Raw genomic sequence first — 20768 nt, 5'->3', positions numbered from 1 at the left:
AACCTTGTTATATATCTATGATATTGTCCTTATTTTTACTTATTTTAAAATATCACATTATAAATTATAAATGATGTTTTTTCAAAATCAATTTCAATTTTATAAAAAACCGTATTTAAAAGTTAAAACCAAACATGACAATTCTAATAAATCACCCATTAACATAAATCATTTTACTAAAAATCATTCTCTAAACTACAAATAAAAACCTATCTGTTAAATGTGCATATGAGATTTGATAAGTTTGTCCTTCCCCCAAGTAAGCCAGCCAAGTTTAATTAATATGAGACTTTTAGAAAGATATTTATTTATTTATTTATATACATAATATAATAGACATGATAATAATGAATAAATAAAGTGAACAGCAGCATCCATCCAAAATTTATGGAATCAAATGTACATCAAAGTCTCAACTACCAAAGACTTTGGTTTGAAATCTGTATGGTTCTGTAGCTTTTACTGTTCGAATTTCTAATATTTTTAACCATACATTTATCTGCACATATATTATAAAGACTTTTATTGACAAAATTAAATTCTATGGATTTTTTTTTTTTTTTGATTGCCTATATTTGGAGTGCATCTTCATGTGTAAAAAACTGTATATAGTGACAAAATTTTGAGATCAAAATATCATTTTAAGCCTTTAAAAAAAAAAAGTCTGATTCAAACCTACCATTTCGATTTATTAGCTTATTTATAAATAAGTTATAAACTTTTGTTAGATTATATTTTACATTTTCATTATAAATAGTTTTGTTATGGCCAGATTTATAGAATTAATTAATATATCTCACCACTCTATTATTATGATTAAATCAAATGATAACACATCCATGACATGCCATTTTTTTATTCCATGCATCAGTCTAAATTGATCAAAATCAGTTAAGTTAATAATCAATAAAATTTTAACACATACAAATCCATAATATTTGAAGTATAGAGACGTACAGAAGACAGTATATGAATTCTTTTTAATGGAAAATAATGTAACCAAAATTTCTCTGTTCTTACTACATTAACCATGGAATGGAGATTGGAATTATGACATCTAGAGATAGAAGCCATGTCAAAATTAGTGAGTCAAGCTAGATGACTTTAACCATTTTATCTAACAATTTGCAATAACTTTAAAACAAAATAAAATACGAACATGATCAAGTAATTAATCATATTCACGTACATTCATAGAACTTTCAAATTTTAGGTGTTATAAATGTTTACCCTTTTTCAATTAATTAAGAGAGTCTCTAACTTATTTACCCTTTTTCTTATTTAATCAAGAGAGTTAACTTTTTAAGTGTTTTAATTTTATGAATATGTGGTTTTAGAAAAACTTAATAGAAGTGTTTGAGGCAAGAAATTATATATTATAATAGATTATAATAGGGTTTTTTTGTTGTATAGATTCAATTTTTTTTTAGTTTTTGGTTATAAAAATATATACTTAAGGAGTAAAATCTTTTAGTTTGAGAAACAAAATAGTAAATCCAATGACAAAGAATAAAAGATGATTATGCATAATAATGTAAAAACATCGGTTGAACCCGTTGTTGCAATTGTTTGTAATGACTATTATTGATAAATATATGTTTAACATGAAAAAAAAAAGAAAGTATATAGCTGGTTTGGAGTATTGAATACCATATTTATATAAAAAGAATAATATAAGTGTTCTTTCACATTGACATATAGTTCAAAAAAGTTTGAAAATATCACAAAGGCAAGTCTTGCTTTAGGAAACCTTTAAGGTCCAGAAGAAAAGGAATTTGAATTAAGGACCAAAAGTTTCTTATTAATTTAACTTAATTAATCTTTGCATTAGAGAATGATTTGACAAAACTTTCTACACAAATTCAAACTATTTGAAATATATAAGTTGGAACAATATTATTCTATTTTATGTATATAGTTTCACATTTAATTCTCTTCTACCATAATATACCCAACAAAACCCTAATGACTTTGAGGATATTTGTTTTGAAACCATGCCCATATTCTAGATGAGTTTTCTTTTTAAAAAAACAACTTAACATAGAAAATCAAATTTATAATAAATTATTGGTTAACAACCAATGCTACATAAACTACAACTATTTTCATTTAATTTGTTGTACAACTTTATGACCTTTTTTTTAATCCAAGTGTTTTAAAAACCATTTTTTTCCAACACTAGATTCTATCACAACTCTTGGATTAAACATATTTGAATGAGAATAGTATCAAATTAGATGAACCATTGGAAAAATAATCCGTCCCCAATAAAAGTTTCCTTTTAACCTATTGATTTAAGTTTGAAAGCTTTTTTCACGAAAGAGAAATTAGATTGGACATTGATGTTTTTTAACTTTACAGTCGACATTCTTAATTGGCTAAAAAATTTCATATCCCCAAATATCTTACCCCATTCAATATATATTCTCATGTTATTTTCTACCTATTCATATTCTTTATATATATATATATAAATCAATCTTTAACATATGTATTTACTATGTAATTAAATTGTTTTAACTAACTAATTTTAGTCCCGATTGTAATTATGTCGTTGTTTTGTTTTTTAGTTTTGAAAATCAATTAAAAAATGTTTACTAACTAAAAACAAAAAATTCTGTATATATAAGTTTAATTTTGAGAAAACTAAAAATAAAAAATTAAACACTCTTTACTAACAACCTTAAATCCACTAATCAATTTAATTAAATCCTTATACATATTTTATTTAAATATATACTTTACCAAAGTTTAGGTTCTAAATTGATAAACTTATAATTAATTGATATTAGCAATCTTTTATAGCAATTTTTTTGGATTAAAAACTTGAGGGTAGATTTTTGTAATAATTAGGTAGGGTAATGTATTTGAAATTTAAATATATATGATTAAATATTCAAGATCATCCTTCAAAGTGGACCCCTTTTGCCTAATTTGGATGAGTTATTGGAGATTATTATTGTTGTTGTTGTTTTCAACAACTCTGCACTTTCTATATTGCATTTTTTTTTTTCATTTCATGTTAGGTTTGTGGGTGACTGGTCTTTCTAACTATATGTATTTTATATATAATTTAATTGAGTAGAGAATTGCTTTTCAATAATTTTCCACTCATCTCAATTGGTCACTTAGTGGTATAACTACTTAGTTTAGATTTTTCAAATCATCTTTCATTTTGTGTTAAAGTAATATTATTAATCACTATGTAGTTCATTTATACAAAACATAATCATTTTATTCATAACGTGGCAATAAAAAGAAAATTGTATACTATTATTCTTTTTTTTTTTCTCAAGCTATTATCATTTATGTATGTATAGTTACCATCTAAACTGAAATATTTAATGTAGCTTAGGATAATTAAAATAACTAGAATATGCATAATTAATTTTTTATTTTAAAATAGAATACTAATTTTGGTATGTTTGAGAGTGATTTTCACCAAAATCATTTTTTTTTCTCTTATCAAAATCACTTTCCCCTAAAATAATAGTGTTTTTGACATGAGCTTTTAAAATCATTTAGAATTGATTTTGGAAGAATCAGTTCATATAGGGGTGATCTTGTTTAAGTAATTAGTTGGGAATCAATCCCAAAAATGACATATCTAATTTAGTTTTTATTAAAACAATATTTGTTAGATTATCTGTGAAATTATTATTTTTTAATTCTCTTTACTTAAAACACTGATAGATAATATTTTTCATTAAACTGTTAATAAAATGAACTCTCTTCATTTTGAGATTTATTATAAAAATTGATCGATAGAATAAACAGAAATAGATATTTATCATAATAATCGATTAAATGATAATTTAGCAAATAAAAAAAAATATAATTTTTGAGTAATTAGGTAACTCTAAATGGATGTTTGAAATCCAACATTGTGATCCAAAATCAATCCAAAATATACGAAAATCACTTCTAATTAAGAGCTTGATATCAAACATTATGCGATAGTATCGGAATTAATTTCATAAGATCAATTATAGGTAGATATCTTTTTCTAAAATTATTACTTTAATCATCCATCTCAAACACATTCTTAATTGTTTTTCATATAGCACTTGAAATAATATGTACAAGCAAAATAGAAATAGAAAGAGTAGTTGTATTGTGGCTTATGCAAATTACTTGGACTAATTTTTTAGTTATTATATGTCTCTCAATGACATTAGGGGAGAAAGAAGACAAGTAGTATATAAATGCTGATTTATTTTACAATACAAAAGAAAAATGCAATTTATTTTGCTCACCAACCCCACATTCATATGAATCACTCACCAACCTTCTCTCTTGACTAACTTTAAATGAAAATCAATTTGTTCTTATAAAACATTTCCTCCTTTTGATTTTTTGGATTTTTGTTATATCTCCACACTTAGTCCTAAATTCATGTTGAATATAATTTCAAAAGCTTATGTATGAATTTTTTTAAAAAATAAAATTTAGCGATAAACGTGTATATATAGTTTATATATTTATTAAAATAATGTTAGTTTCGTAGTTCTTTTTCACAAATAATGGCCTAATATTTTTTTTTATTAAATACAATAATTATCTACGAGATACCAAAACATTGAGTTTTAACTTTTAACTAGGTTGTTTTATACGTAACACATGAATGTTTTTAAGTATTATGGCAGAGGTAAAAACAAACACGATGAAAGAAGCTTCTTTGTCGAATGTAGGTTGTTTGAGATGTATTCACATGATGAGACCAAATGTTTTACTTAATTCAAGTAGAAATCAAGAGTCAAAACTGTTTGGATATTTTGTCAAATAAATTATTCTTTTTATGAAGTAATATTTTTATACCAACATTTTCTAATATCTAGGAATCCTGGTATAAGTTTGTTTCCTTTTTGGATGGAAAAGGTGATCTGTATAACAGACTGTAGGAGAAGTTATATATGTGAATGTTGATGAATATATGATTTTTTGACAAAGAAATTAACCGTTAGTAGATTCGAACATGCTCGTCGAGAGAAGTCAGTCAAGGTGAACGTTTAATGAGTATATTATTTTGAGTTTAATATTGAAGACTTCTTGTTGTGTAATATTCTTAAGAAGATAAGAAATATAATTGAATTGAGGGATCAATTCACAGAGTACTCATGGGGGCCTAGACACATCCTAGAAGAGATTCTAATTATCTTTAGGGGGAGCTTGAGTTTATTTTAGTTATGGTGATAACTTGTTAATGTAACACTTGTAATAAGTTACAAGTGATGAATCTCAATAATATTTCTTATCTGAGCAAAGAAGCTCCCCAGATGTAGGCCGTTGTTACCGAACTGAGTTACCAAATTGCACTGTGTTCTGTCTTCCATGTACTCTAGTTATTCCTATAGTTAAATGCTTGTGATATAGCTAAAGGTCATTTAACCTTCGTCATATTAGCTATTTCTAAAGTTAATCACTTTAATCATAGTTGAAGAATATTGTTTATCATCTCACCTGTTTTTTCAATTGGTATCAGAGCGGGTTCGATATAAATGGAAACGCCAAGAGAAGTTGCTGTTGCTACAAGACCACCTATATTGGATGGAAAAAAGTATTCTTATTGAAAAACTCGTATGACGTCATATCTGAAGTCTCTGGATCAAAGGTTTGGAAAGCTGTTAAAATTGGGCAGAATCCACCTATGATTACTGTTGATGGTAAGTTTGTGCCAAAACCAGAGGATGATTGGACGAATGAAGAGGAGCAGGAATCCCTGAGAAATTCTCGAGCTCTCAATGTCATATTTAATGTAGTTGACCTGAACATGTTTAAATTAATTAACTCATGTGTCACAGCAAAAGACACATGGAAAAAGCTTGAAGTAGCCTTTGAGGGAACATCTAAAGTAAAAACATCTCACCTACTGCTGCTGACGTCTAAGTTTGAGGCATTAAGAATGATGGAAGAAGAGACCATAACTGAGTACAATGTATGAGTTCTTGAGATTGTCAATGATTCTTTCAATCTTGGTGAAGGAATTTCAGAAGCAAGGTTGGTTAGGAAAGTGCTACGATCACTTCCCATGAGATTTGATATGAAGGTCATTGCTATTGAAGAAGCACATGATGTCACTACTCTCTCTCTTGATGAGTTATTTGGTTCGTTACTCACATTTGAAATCTTGTTAGCAGATAAAGTAGAAAGTAAAGGCAAAGGTGTTGCTTTCCAATCCATTCAGAAAGATGATTCTCTTGAGAAAGGAAAAGCCCCTTGTGACCAAGTGAATGAATCAATTGCTATGCTAACAAAGCAATTTTGTAATCAAGAAAATCAACAGTTCCAACAGCTAAGGATCACATAATCGATTTGAAATAATTTTAGGAGAAGAGAGTCATATAGATCAAATGTCAGAGAGTCAGATCGACCAAATGTCAGAGAATCAGATCGACCAAATACCAGAGACAATATATCATTCAAATGCAGGGAATGTGAAGGTCATGATCATTATCAAGCCGAATGCCCAACCTATTTGAGAAGGCAAAAGAAAAGTTTTGGGGCTACCTTATATGATGAAGAATCTGATGACATAGCAGAAGAGGAAGAGTTTGTAAATGCGTTTATCAGTATTTCCTCAAATAATGAAGAAGGTTCAAGTTATCAGTCTAATGGAGAGTTAAATTGTCAGGCCAGTACTAACTTGTCTTATAGTAAAATGGTGCTACAATGGAAAGAAGAAACGACAACCCGTGCAATTCAGAAGGAGAAGATTCAAAGTTTAATGGAAGAAAAATCAAGTTTAATGGAAGAAAATCAAAGACTTCTAATGATCATTTCCTCTCTAAAACTCAATTTGAAAGAAGTTCAGATGGAACATGAGCAACTTGAGAAATCTGTAAAAATATTAAATTCAAGTACTGGATGTCTGGATTGAATTTTGTTCATGGGAAGATGTGGTAGTTCTAAGCAAGGTCTTTCTATCTTAATCTTAATTTTAGAATATCAATAGTACAATAATTGCAATATGAAATATAGTGGTTGTTGATCGAAGTAATTTAACTTTATTTGTGATTTTGTTTTTTTTTTACTTTTTTCGATGTGTATTTTGAGGTAAATCTGATTCCAAATGATTTTATTTTATTTTATTTTTTTACATTAAATTTGTTTTGGTTTTAATTTGTTTCAGTTTTGTATATCACAACACTAATATACTTATATTATTTGTATTAGTTGGTTAATATACTTACTACGTGATTTTTTCGATTTTTCAAATTTTATGCAGTTCATTAGAGTATTATTAAGTATATGAATGATGTAACTCAATGTATCATTATCAAGTATATAAACAATATATTGTTACAGCATATCAATAAAGTGAATCATTATCAAGTATATGAATCAAGTTTACAAATGTATATCAATAGTATATCAAGTGTATAAGTAGGATTTCAAGCATATCAAGTGCATTTAATCAATCAATTGTATAAGTGAAGAATACTAAATGTACAAGTAGTGCATCAGGTGTATCAAACGTATCATGTACATCAAACGTATCAAATTTGTTGAGTGTTCTAATGAAGCATAACAAGTTTATTAGTGATGTATCAAACTTATAAGTGAAGTCTTTAAGTGTATCAAACTATCAAGGCCTAAGGGGTATCAAGTGTATAAAAAAGAATCAAGTGTAATGAGGAGTATTATAATGCGTATCAAGATGTTTCAAGTATGTATCAAAATATATCGAGTGTATCAAAGAGTATTAGGTGCACCAAGTGTATCAATCACGAGTGTATCAAGAAGTATCAGATGTATCAAGGGGTATTGAGTGTATCAGACGTGTATAATGTGTATCAATCGTATATTAGTAATGAGAACATTTGTGACATTTTACCTTTTGATGTGTGAGTTGAGTTTCGTTTTTGCCATTTTTGCAAATAATAAAGTGTGTACGCTATAAATTTAATTATTATAACTTATTTTGCCATTTTTATAAGTGCCCCTTCCCAAAATTTGATTTTTTGTTAAAAAAATATATTCCATTAGTTTTTGTAAATACAATGTCAATTTTGAACTCAAGCTTTCTGTGCCAATAAATTTATTGATGCGTTACATGAAAAATTTTATTATATCTATTTTTTGTAAGTGCAGTATGAAAAATTGTGTATCGTTAACAATCAATTTAAACAAATGACGAAGAACATAATAGCATTGAAGCGAAATGAAATATGAAAAAAAAATCATTCGAAATGCAGTTAAATGGTGAACGTCAATTATATAGTACATCAGAATAACGCAAAATAATAATTCAAAAAACAATTAAAACCAAAACAAAGACGAGTCATGTTGATCAACCGGATAGACTATCAACCATGTTTGATTTAGAATTTATGATTTTATTAAATTATAATCAATTAAATGTTTGGGTTGAATATTTAATTAATTATTAGATTGAATTTTTAGTTCAATTAAATTAGATATTTTTAGGGGTTTATTTAATTAAATTGAAAAGTAAAATTTGGTTAGAAATTTGATAATTTATGTATATGTAGAAAATTTTCGTGAAAAATAAAAATATAATTATATTTGTTAAAATATAATTATTAAAAGTATATTTATAAATTAAAAAAAAAAATTGATGTGATTGGAAAAATATTTATGGAAGAAAGAAAGGATTGAGAGGAGAAAAGAGGGAAATTAGAGGAAGAAAGAGGATTAGGAAGGAATTTTGAAATATACTTAATCATTTTTCCACTTAATCTTTACCACAAACGTGAAAATAACTATCTTACTCATTTTTTCTCCCTCCCCAAACAACCTTATTAAAAGAGTTGGTTAATCAAATAATAAAAAATGAACTGCAAAATTAAAAATTTAAAAATAGGTAACTACTTATACTATACAATATAATGTTCCCTATTATTTAATTGTATAATTAAACAAACAACATATAAATCGAAACTAACACTATATATATATTTTAATTAAGATATACTTTTATGTCAAATAATCAAAACAAGTTTGATCACATTAGTAATATGCAATTTATTCACATAGATAAACACATAAGTACAGATTTTGAAATAGTACTTCTTACTATGTTTAACCACCATAACATGTACTAAAACAATTTATCGAGTATGTATAAAATCAATCAATGATTTTATTTATGTAAAATAAAAATACATTTTAAATCCAATTGTCATTAGAAACTCCAAACATTTCAAAGATTAGAAATTTTAACATAAAATGTAAATTAAAATGAAAAATGGAATATGGAATCTTTCCCTTTCTCACTAATCATGTGGAATAAAGAGAGAAAACAAAAATATAAGTCCACACCTTTCCCCCCTTGGACATGCGCGCGAACGTTATAAGTCTCTTCTTAACTTATCCACTACATTACTCAATATCATATTAACTCTAAAATAAAATCAAAATCAAAATTAAAAATACTTTAAATACTATTTTATTTTAGATTATATATTCTCTAAACTTTCATGTTTTTGTTAAACTTTTTAAAGTATTCAATACACTTTTTAAGTTTTTTAATTGTGACGTTACTCATAAATTTTAAATGTATAAAAACTACTAAATTAGAAAGTAGAAACTACATTTGTATATTATTTTAGGTAATTTTGGTTTCTTTTTTAAATTGCGTCTATACTTCCAAAAAAGAATGTCTACCCTTTCTACTGTTATATATATTTGAAACTTAATACTTATACTTTTGGTGTAGGTTTAGGTCCTTGTATCTCTTAAGAATAGTGATTTTAGTGAATTGACTTTCATTTTCAAGAACATCAACTAACACTATATTCAACAAAACTTTTCAAATATAGTCATAACTATATTTTAAAATTTTAAATATATAATTTATTCTAGAATTTTGTAACATAAGATTGTAGGAGTATAAAAGAAATTACACTGAATTCAAACATATTGAAATAAATAAAGTGAATTCAAAACGTATTGAAATGATTCCTTTTAAAACAAACAGTTTTATAAGTAGAAAAGATAAGAGTTGAAACAACTGAAGCAAAAACAAAGACCCACATCAAAAATAGGTTTAGGCAAATCAGTAAAGCATGCAAAAACCATCACACAATTAATGAACCAAACTTTCCAAACTCAAATGAAGGAGCAGGACAGTGGATAGCACCATTTAGCTGACCGCGGACACCGAACAACTCACCCAACACAGGAGAAGGACCAAAAGAGTTAAAATAAAGAAAAAGGTCAAACAACAATACCAATTAATATTAAACAGTAAATATCACCAAAAAATTGGACTGACTCCTCAACTCCATAATAATAATAATAAAAATATTGGGGGAGGGAGGGGAAGGTGGGTATCAGCTGCCCATGTTTGAATAATTTTCAACCCAAATACCAAATCTATTTTTATTTTTATTTTTATTTTTTAAAATAATAATAATAATTCTTCAAATTTGACATTTCTTTATTTTTCTAAAAATTTGGATGCCTCTTTCCCCTTCCCTTCCCTTCCCCCTTCCACTTTCCTCTTTATAAAATCCCTCCTTCCTTTTCTCTCCCAAAATTAACCACTCTCTCTTTTTCTTCTCTTTCACAAGAGACTGGGAAACACAGAGAGGGAGAGAGGTGTGACTAAATTTCACCTAACCCAAAAAGATCCCATTTCCCTTTCCCTTTCCCTCTTCCTCATTCATTCTTTATTATTTCCATTCATTATTTCCCCTCCATAATCCACCAAGTATCTCCAATTTCATCTGTTAGGATTAATTTTTTTAAAAAATGGAGCGGCGGACTAGCCGGAATTTCAGCCGGAGTATTAGCCGGAGTTTCAGTCGGGCAAGCTGGAGCATGGAAGATGTGTTCGCTAATGGGAACCCTTCTCGCAGAAGTAGTCGAGTCGATGAAGATGAAGAGGCTCTGCGTTGGGCCGCCATTGAAAAACTTCCCACTTACGACCGTCTTAGAACTAGCATCTTGCAGTCCGTTAATGAACCCGACCCTCGCATCGCTGGAAACTTGCCACTTCATAAGGAAGTTGACGTTCGGAAACTCGGCGTTAGTGATCGCCAGGATTTTATTGATCGGATTTTTAAAGTTGCAGAGGAAGATAATGAGAAGTTCTTGAGGAAACAGAAGAACAGAATTGACCGGTAACTTCTGCCCCCACTTGTTTGTTTCGTATAAGTTTCCATTTTACCCTCAACTCCAACCAATCAAAACCGAAACGGAAATATATCGATACTTTTGGAACGAAGAGAGAGTAATAAATATATGAGTATTACTTAAGTGCAGTAAGTGCAGGTTTGGATTGACATACCATGGATTTAGAAAAATGTTTATAAGTGAAAAAAAAAGGTTCATAAATACTTGAAAAAAAAATCCGTCGAAACGTATCCTAAGTTGGACGATGTTAAACCATAAAAGAAATACAATTCCTTCAGCATTCTATTGTTTTTCTAAATGTTGAACTAACTTGATTATATTGTCATAACTTTACAGAGTTGGAATCAGACTTCCAACGGTAGAAGTGAGATTCGAACATCTAACCATCGAAGCAGATTGTCATGTCGGGAACAGAGCTTTACCAACGCTGCCGAACGTGGCGAGGAACATGGCGGAATCTGCCATTAGTTTGGTTGGAGTAAAATTGGCTAAGCAAACTAAACTCACCATTCTTAAAGACGCGTCTGGCATTGTCAAACCATCAAGGTAAAAAAGAAGGTTTAGTAATGACAACCCCTTGTCTACAATAATTGAAAATGTAAAATTAACTTCTTTTATTTATTTATATTTTTTCCAATTTGGTGTATACTATTTCAGGATGACACTTCTGCTGGGGCCCCCATCTTCAGGCAAAACAACTCTATTGCTTGCTTTGGCAGGAAAATTAGACCCAAGTTTAAAGGTAAAACAAACCTACCATATCCTCTTATTAAAAATATTTTTAATTATTTTATTTTATTTTAAACTTAATTTAATTATTTGGTTGAATAGGTGAAGGGAGAAGTGAGCTACAATGGGCACAAATTGAAAGAATTTGTTCCACAAAAAACGTCTGCTTATATTAGCCAAAATGATGTTCACATGGGAATTATGACGGTCAAAGAAACCCTTGATTTCTCTGCTCGATGTCAAGGAGTTGGGACTCGTTATGGTAATTTCTTTTTTATTTAACTAAATAAATAACCATTAATGACCCAAATTTTCATTTAAATTAAAATAATTTGCTTTTGCTTTCTTGTAAAGAACTCTTGAGTGAGTTAGCAAGAAGAGAAAAGGATGCAGGGATAAAACCAGAGGCAGAAGTGGACCTTTTCATGAAGGTTAATTAACTTCAATCATTTACATAATTACCCAGACTTGTTTATTTTTAAATATATATATTAAAGAAAATTGGGAATTACAGGCAACCGCCATGGAAGGAGTGGAGAGCAGCCTGATTACTGACTACACTCTCAAAGTAAGTTTACCGGTTCTCCATGTAAAAAGGTCAAATACCATATATTATTTATTAACAAATCAATCAATTTGACCAATTGACATAATAATTAAGTTAGAGATATATAATTTATTATTAGAATCAACCCAAATGGTATGGTTGGTGAATGAAGTTTTTGTTTTTTGTTTTTTTCATGACTTTTTTAGCACAAATTCCTATCTTTAACAACTCAACCAAAGCACACAGCCTCCTTTTCTGATTTCTTCCATCTCACCTACTCTTTCTTCTTATCTAATTTATCAACCTTCAATTTATCTCATTTTATGCTTTGTTATTATTATATAAATTTAAAAACTAAAATTTGTTGGGTCTGGAAATATTTTGAACAGATTCTTGGGCTTGACATATGCAAAGACACTATTGTGGGAGATGAAATGATAAGGGGTATATCGGGTGGACAAAGGAAAAGAGTCACAACAGGTTATTATTGTTAATATTTTCTTTACCCATCACAAGCAGTTGCAAATATAATAACAACCAACAGTCAATAGAATGTTAAAATTTTGCAAATGTATAATAGAATTTGAATCCAAGTGTGTAGAATTTATACGTAAGGGATAAATTTCTTTTAAAAAAACAATTTGGTGTTCACAAACTTTTCAGGAGAGATGATTGTCGGGCCCACAAAAACGTTATTTATGGATGAAATATCAACGGGTCTTGATAGTTCAACAACATATCAAATAGTGAAATGCCTACAACAAATTGTACACTTAACGGAGGGTACTATCTTAATGTCCCTACTCCAACCTGCTCCTGAGACGTTCGATCTTTTTGATGACATCATCCTAGTATCCGAAGGTCAGATAGTTTATCAGGGCCCACGTGATCACGTCGTTGAATTCTTCGAATCATGCGGCTTCAAATGCCCTGAAAGAAAAGGAACTGCTGATTTCTTACAAGAGGTAAAAGAACATCAACAACCATCTATCTTCACCCTATTTCTTTTTACTCTACTTGCGTCACACATTATTCTTATTAATATACTATATTATTCAGGTTACTTCACGAAAAGACCAAGAGCAATATTGGGCTGATCGAAGAAAACCGTACCGGTACGTTCCGGTTTCGGAATTCGCCAGCCGATTCAAGCGCTTCCATGTTGGATTAAGGTTAGAGAACGAGCTCTCTATCTCTTACGATAAGTCTCGTGGTCATAAAGCTGCTTTGGTTTTCTCTGAGAATGTCGTCCCCAAAATGGAGCTTCTCAAAGCTTGTTTCGATAAAGAATGGTTGTTGATGAAGCGAAACTCCTTTGTTTACATCTTCAAAACTGTTCAAATCATTATCGTCGCCATTATTGCTTCCACCGTGTTCTTAAGGACCAGAATGCACACCAGAGATCAATCGGATGGGGCTGTCTTTATTGGAGCTCTTCTCTTTTCTCTCATTAGTAATATGTTTAATGGTTTCTCTGAGCTTGCAATGACTATTTCAAGACTTCCTGTCTTTTACAAGCAAAGGGATCTTAAGTTTCACCCTCCATGGACTTACACTATCCCTACTGTTATTCTTGGAATACCCACTTCCCTTCTTGAATCTGTTGTTTGGTTGGTGGTTACATATTACACAATTGGATTTGCTCCTGAGGCTAGCAGGTTAGAGATTGTTGTGGAGTTATGTACTTGAAAATTAGCTTTGTTGTTTGTGTTTGTGTTTAGTGTATTAACTTGTATTCATTTGGGTTTTTCAGGTTCTTTAAGCAACTGTTGTTGATATTTCTTGTGCAACAAATGGCAGCTGGAGTGTTTAGACTCATTGCTGGAATTTGTAGGAGTATGATCATTGCTAACACTGGAGGATCATTGATTCTTCTCCTTATATTCTTGTTGGGTGGTTTTATCATTCCTAGAGGTAACTTACCAATTCACATGTATAGACACATAATTACAAGTGTTCAATGTTGATTTATTCAATAATATTTTCAACTAATAGTATGTGAGTAAAGAAGAATTTCTTATTTTGTTATTATATCAGGTGAAATTCCAAAATGGTGGATATGGGGTTACTGGATATCACCCCTGACTTATGGTTTCAATGCTATTGCTGTTAATGAAATGTTTGCCCCTAGGTGGAATAAGCTGGTATGGATTTAGTTTCTTTTAAAATTTTCCTTTCTCAAGTAAGAAAAAAAAAAACACATGGAAAAATGTTGTTTATGGATGTCTTCGGTTGACCCTATTGCAGATTCCAAATACTACTGTTACCTTGGGTGTGAAGGTGCTAGAAAATTTTGACGTCTTTCCCAATAAGAATTGGTATTGGATTGGCATTGCAGCTATTCTTGGATTTGCAATTCTCTTCAATATTCTGTTCACCATTGCACTTACCTATCTTAATCGTAAGAATCCCCTTTCTTCTCCACCTGTATGGCATATCATTTGTGTTAGAAACTCTTCTAATTAAACTTACTCTATCTTTAATGTATTAGCACTCACAAAGCATCAAGCAATAATGTCTGAAGAAACTGCATCGGAGATGGAAGCTAACCAAGAAGATTCACAAGAACCTAGACTAAGAAGACCTATGTCGAAAAAAGATTCGTTCCCTCGATCATTATCAGCTTCAGATGGAAACAATACACGTGAGTAACATATATTAAACCATTGTAACTGTGTACAAAAATGGTTAGGTATCATCATGTTGCTCACATGACCTTTGTTTGAAATTTTTACCAGGAGAAGTGAACATGCAAAGAATGAGTAGCAAATCTGAGGCCAATGGTGTTGCTGCCAAGAAAGGAATGATCCTTCCTTTTAGTCCTCTTGCAATGTCCTTTGACACTGTGAATTACTACGTGGACATGCCTCCTGTAAGAAAGAAATTCTTTTCCTTACTTATTCTTTCATGATTTAGCATTGATTTTGTCCTTAATTGATTGCTTATGTTCTAATCATAACAGGAAATGAAAGAGCAAGGAGTCACAGAGGATAGGCTCCAACTTCTACGTGGAGTTACGGGTGCTTTTCGTCCTGGAATTCTCACTGCATTAATGGGTGTTAGTGGTGCTGGAAAGACAACTTTGATGGATGTTTTAGCAGGAAGAAAAACAGGAGGTTATATTGAAGGGGATGTCAGAATTTCAGGGTTTCCTAAAAAACAAGAAACTTTTGCAAGAATTTCTGGATATTGTGAGCAAAATGATATCCACTCTCCTCAAGTCACAATTCGAGAGTCCTTAATTTACTCTGCTTTCCTTAGGCTCCCAAAAGAAGTTAGCAAAGAGGAAAAGATGGTAAAAACAATAACATTTTCTTATCTTTTAAACGAGCCTTCAATCCTTTGGAACATATTACTAAGTTGGTTTGTGTCGGTTATGTCTGTCGCAGGTTTTTGTGGATGAGGTGATGGACTTGGTGGAGTTAGACAACCTTAAGGATGCTATAGTAGGGCTACCAGGAGTAACAGGGTTGTCAACAGAACAAAGAAAAAGATTGACAATTGCAGTGGAACTTGTTGCTAACCCCTCAATCATTTTCATGGATGAACCAACTTCCGGTCTTGATGCTCGGGCAGCTGCCATTGTCATGAGAGCTGTTAGAAACACTGTGGATACTGGAAGAACAGTGGTTTGCACTATTCACCAACCTAGCATTGATATATTTGAAGCCTTTGATGAGGTAAACATATTTCTCCTTTCTCTGTATGTCTTTCTGCATTGATCCCTTGTGACATGTCTGATACTGACTCGATATCGTGTATCTCAGTTACTATTAATGAAAAGGGGAGGCCAAGTGATCTACTTTGGACCTTTGGGTCGCAATTCGCAAAAGATCATCGAGTATTTTGAGGTACTTAATTTTCTTTTATTTCATCTATTTCATTTTTAATTGAAAATAGTTCTCTCAATTTAGATTAACTGGTCTGTAGTCAATTCCTGGAGTCCCCAAAATCAAAGAGAAGTATAATCCAGCTACTTGGATGTTGGAAGTAAGCTCTGTAGCAGCTGAAGTTCGTCTTGGCATGGACTTCGCTGAACATTACAAATCATCATCCTTGTCTAAGTAAGTATAACATTAATGAATAAAGAAAGTATCACGTTCTAAGTTTTTGTTTTATTCTAAATGAATTTTATTGAAATAGGCGAAACAAGGAACTAGTAACAGACTTAAGCACACCTCCACCTGGAGCCAAGGACCTGTATTTTGAGAGTCAATACTCACAATCGACATGGGGACAGTTGAAATGTTGTCTTTGGAAACAATGGTGGACTTACTGGAGAAGTCCTGATTATAACCTTGTTAGATACTTTTTCACTTTGGCTGCTGCTCTCATGATTGGGACAGTTTTCTGGAAAGTTGGCACCAAAAGGTACGTTCTTATTTCCTCCTAACAATTATTCAAATAATTATGGAAGGAGATGTCTATTTATTCAGCATCAATTGTTTGAAATCTCGTTTTGAAATTGCTATTTGCGTGTCATTCAGGGATAGTTCGACCGATCTCACCATGATTATCGGCGCCATGTATGCTGCTGTATTATTTGTTGGAATCAATAATTGCCAAACTGTACAACCCATAGTGTCAGTGGAGAGAACTGTATTCTACAGAGAAAGAGCTGCTGGAATGTATTCTGCATTTCCTTATGCCCTTGCACAGGTGAGTTACTTAACCAATTTATTAGTATTTTCAATAATTAGTTTTGCTCTTCTGCTGCCCCATGAATCTTTAGATATTTTGATGCTATTTTGATATAAAGAACCAATTATTGAAATTGAATCATGTGAATAATGCAGGTGTTGGTAGAGATCCCATTCATTCTTGTTCAAACAACATACTATACTCTTATTGTGTACTCCATGGTCAGCTTTCAATGGACAGCTCCAAAGTTCTTCTGGTTTTACTTCATCAACTTCTTCTCCTTCCTTTACTTCACATACTATGGAATGATGACTGTGTCCATCACACCAAACCACCATGTAGCAGCCATATTTGCAGCAGCTTTCTATGCACTCTTCAACCTCTTCTCTGGGTTCTTTGTCCCAAGACCGGTAAGGACGCGTTTCAAGTTCAAATATTAAGAGAATCAATTTAAACTACATACATATAAAGCTAATGAAACTTTTTTTTTGTTGGAACTTCAGAGAATTCCCAAATGGTGGGTGTGGTATTATTGGATCTGCCCCATAGCGTGGACCGTGTATGGGTTGATCATATCGCAATATGGTGATGTTGAGAAGAAGATATCGGTGCCTGGATTGTCTGATCCAATTTCTATAAAATCTTACATTGAAAGCCACTTTGGTTACGATCCTAACTTCATGGGGCCAGTTGCAGGAGTTTTGGTGGGTTTTGCAGCCTTCTTTGCCTTCATGTTTGCGTATTGCATAAAGACATTGAACTTCCAATTGAGGTAGAAAATTAAAAGAAGCTAGTGAAAGACAGCCTCTTCATAATGCAATATTCTATATAGTTATATATATATAGGCAATTCTTGTAAATAATATATATAGTAAAAGTGTAATGACGATCATTTTGTATCATTCTAAAAGATTTGATATTAGTTTTATGCTTAAAATGTAAAGGGTATTAGATTGCCTTAAATTAAAGGAAACATATGCTTCAACTATGTTTCTCCAAGCCCATGTGAGATAACATTTTTTTTAATACATAATATAAATTCAATTCATGCATGAAATGAAGTTCAATTAATCTCTTAATAAATCTCTCATAATCAACAAACTGCAACAGCATAACCAGTATATTCAACACTTACAATGTTTTAAGTTAATGAAAGACTTCTTGTTATAATATATATTAACCATACCGTTTTGAGACAAATTGGCCACCCACGATCTCTTTTCCAATTGAGGTTTAGGGGACTCATGGTTTCAAGACCCATTTGAACCTTAGGCCAAGTATTTCAATCATGATCTTGTAATTTCATCTCACTCAAGCCCAAATGACATTATCTATAGACATCCAACCCAACTTTAAACCAAAACAACTCCTGATGTTCTATTCTAATCTTGCAAATCTAAATCTTGAGTTAGAGAAAAACAATATCTATAAGTATAAAGGTTTATATACTTTTTATTATTTTATAGGGAATTAAATATCATCCATTATTGACGCAGTGTATAATTTAATCAACTTCTTCCAGATTTTGGCCAAATAAGTTCTTATAAATAGACTTATAGCTTGTACTTATTACTTTTGCATAATTAACTTAAAAAACAAATCGAATCTAATCAAATATTAAAAAGTGCGGGTATATTTGATATACTACTAATATACATTTGATACACTATCGATATACATTCAATACACTAAAAAGTATCATATTTGCAAAATGGAAGAAGTGTATGACACACTTTATCTATATATATATACACGCACGTACACATGTACATCTATACATACATACATACACATATATACATACATATATATCTACATACATACATATCTACAAATACATATATATATATATATATAATAACTATTGAAGGGGACTTCTTAATAATCACAATTTATAAATTTATGTTACTTTTTGAAATCTATCACTTATAACCGTCAAACATTATTTCTCGTGAGACAAATTATAGCGAATGAAAAATTTCTAACTTGACCATAACTTTACGAAAACGGGTATAGTTGAAAATTTATAGAAGCCTTTCTTCAATTTTTAGATGTCTTTTGCTAGTTTATCCTATATCTCACCAAGTGGTATGCACAACAATTGTGAAGAAGTTGAAGATGACATCAAAATAGAAGTTAATTAACAAGAGCAACAGAATTATTTATTTACAAATCTAACTAAAAAGTTGTACAATGGATTCTGGATCCACGTGGCACATGCAATCCATTAATTTGATGTCCAATAAAACTATCCAAACACTACAGCCCAACAACAACAGAACTAATTAAGTTTGAAGTGTACAATTAATCTAAAATTTTGTCAAATCTAACTTTTTTTTTTTAAGAATAAATGGTTGGATATTTCTAAATTATAATGGAGTGAAAGAAAGTTAAACTTTTTTTTTATATTGAAACTATTGGAATTTATTAGGATTTATGTCCTAAAACTTGTAGATTGTAAATATAATTCATTGATCGTCGTTAATAAAGTGTTACTATTGTAATAATTATTATTGATTAAATTATTAGTTTTGTCTTAATAACTCAAATCAAATAAACTAACATCCAAATTTATTTTGTGAGTCTTGAACAATATGTAGAAAGATACAAGGATCAATGTTTGAGATCAACTTAAAAGATCTATAATATAGAGATAAGGTTGGGTAACTTATCTAGGTAACACTATGGATACGACTTACTTTGTATTTAATACAAACACATTGATGTGTTTGTGTAGTTGACATGCAAGTGAGGGGATCATGTGCAATAAGTTTGCATAAGACCGGATTGCGAAATAGTAACTACTAGATGTAATTTCGTTAACTAGTTAGGTTTATATTTCATTAGGATGACCTAGGTAACTTAGTTTTAATCCTGAGTGTATTATAAACTTCTGTTCATGAGGGATCGTCATTTGATTTGTATAGGTGAAAGTGGCCAAATCGCTGACTCAATAAGCTTATCATTTTGGGGACAAGACCAAGCAGGGAGCTGGAAACATAATTACACAAGATGAAATTCACTCATTCCCTACTTTAGGGTAAGTAAATGAGGGTTCCCTTAAATGGTGTCTCCGAGTCTTGAACAAAGTGTCCTACCATTTCTATAGCACGAGAGGGGTTTCTGTTTATTGGTAGGACCATAAACAAGTTGTTCATTAGTGGAGCACAATATTTAAGGATTAAAGGTAATTTAGGGGTGAAATGGTAATTTAACCCAGCTGATGTTACGAACACTCATGAAGGACTAACTTATTGTTATTGGTCTATATCCGTGGACACAGAAATATATCTACATTGAGAAGAGTTCAGCTATGAGTCTTTAGTAGAGTGTACACATAGTTAACAAATATTGATTAATGAGGTTAATGAGTTTAGTCAGTTAATCTCATATCGTTGTAGCTTCTGATATGTAGATTCATTAGTTTTTTTTTCTAGCTCGTAAAGAGTAATGAGATTTATTTATATTGGTTGTAATTTGAAATGTTCAAAACTACTTTGAGAATTAGTTTAATGTATAGTGATACATTATAATATAAAGTTTATCAATCTTTATTATATAAATTTAATTTTTGATATGATTCAAATTTAAATTATGAGAGATAAAATATTTGAATGAGTTCAAATACTAAATTAATCTGAATTGGATTCATGTTAAAATTATTGGTTAAGAGAAAAACCTATATTTGAATATGATTCAAATTTAATTTAAGTTAAATATAAAATATTTAATTTAATTATTAATTAATTAG

The 20768-nt window shown here is 30.4% G+C and overlaps 1 protein-coding gene across 1 annotated transcript; it reads left to right on the top strand.

Annotated features, from left to right (window-relative positions):
• Positions 1-10716: 10716 nt before the first annotated feature.
• PDR8 (ABC transporter G family member 35) lies at positions 10717-17793 on the top strand. The gene is given in 22 exon segments (NM_001305760.1): positions 10717-11087; positions 11437-11646; positions 11758-11842; positions 11932-12091; positions 12184-12260; positions 12344-12397; positions 12766-12856; positions 13040-13341; positions 13436-14034; positions 14130-14290; positions 14414-14520; positions 14624-14777; positions 14868-15020; positions 15115-15248; positions 15339-15671; positions 15766-16056; positions 16144-16227; positions 16307-16440; positions 16520-16747; positions 16864-17035; positions 17173-17427; positions 17521-17793. Coding segments are annotated over 22 exon segments (4428 nt in total).
• Positions 17794-20768: the final 2975 nt, after the last annotated feature.

The sequence above is a fragment of the Cucumis sativus genome, chromosome 3, assembly GCF_000004075.3.
Source record: "Cucumis sativus cultivar 9930 chromosome 3, Cucumber_9930_V3, whole genome shotgun sequence".
NCBI lineage: Eukaryota > Viridiplantae > Streptophyta > Magnoliopsida > Cucurbitales > Cucurbitaceae > Cucumis > Cucumis sativus.
This window is presented reverse-complemented; position numbering and strand designations above follow the sequence as displayed.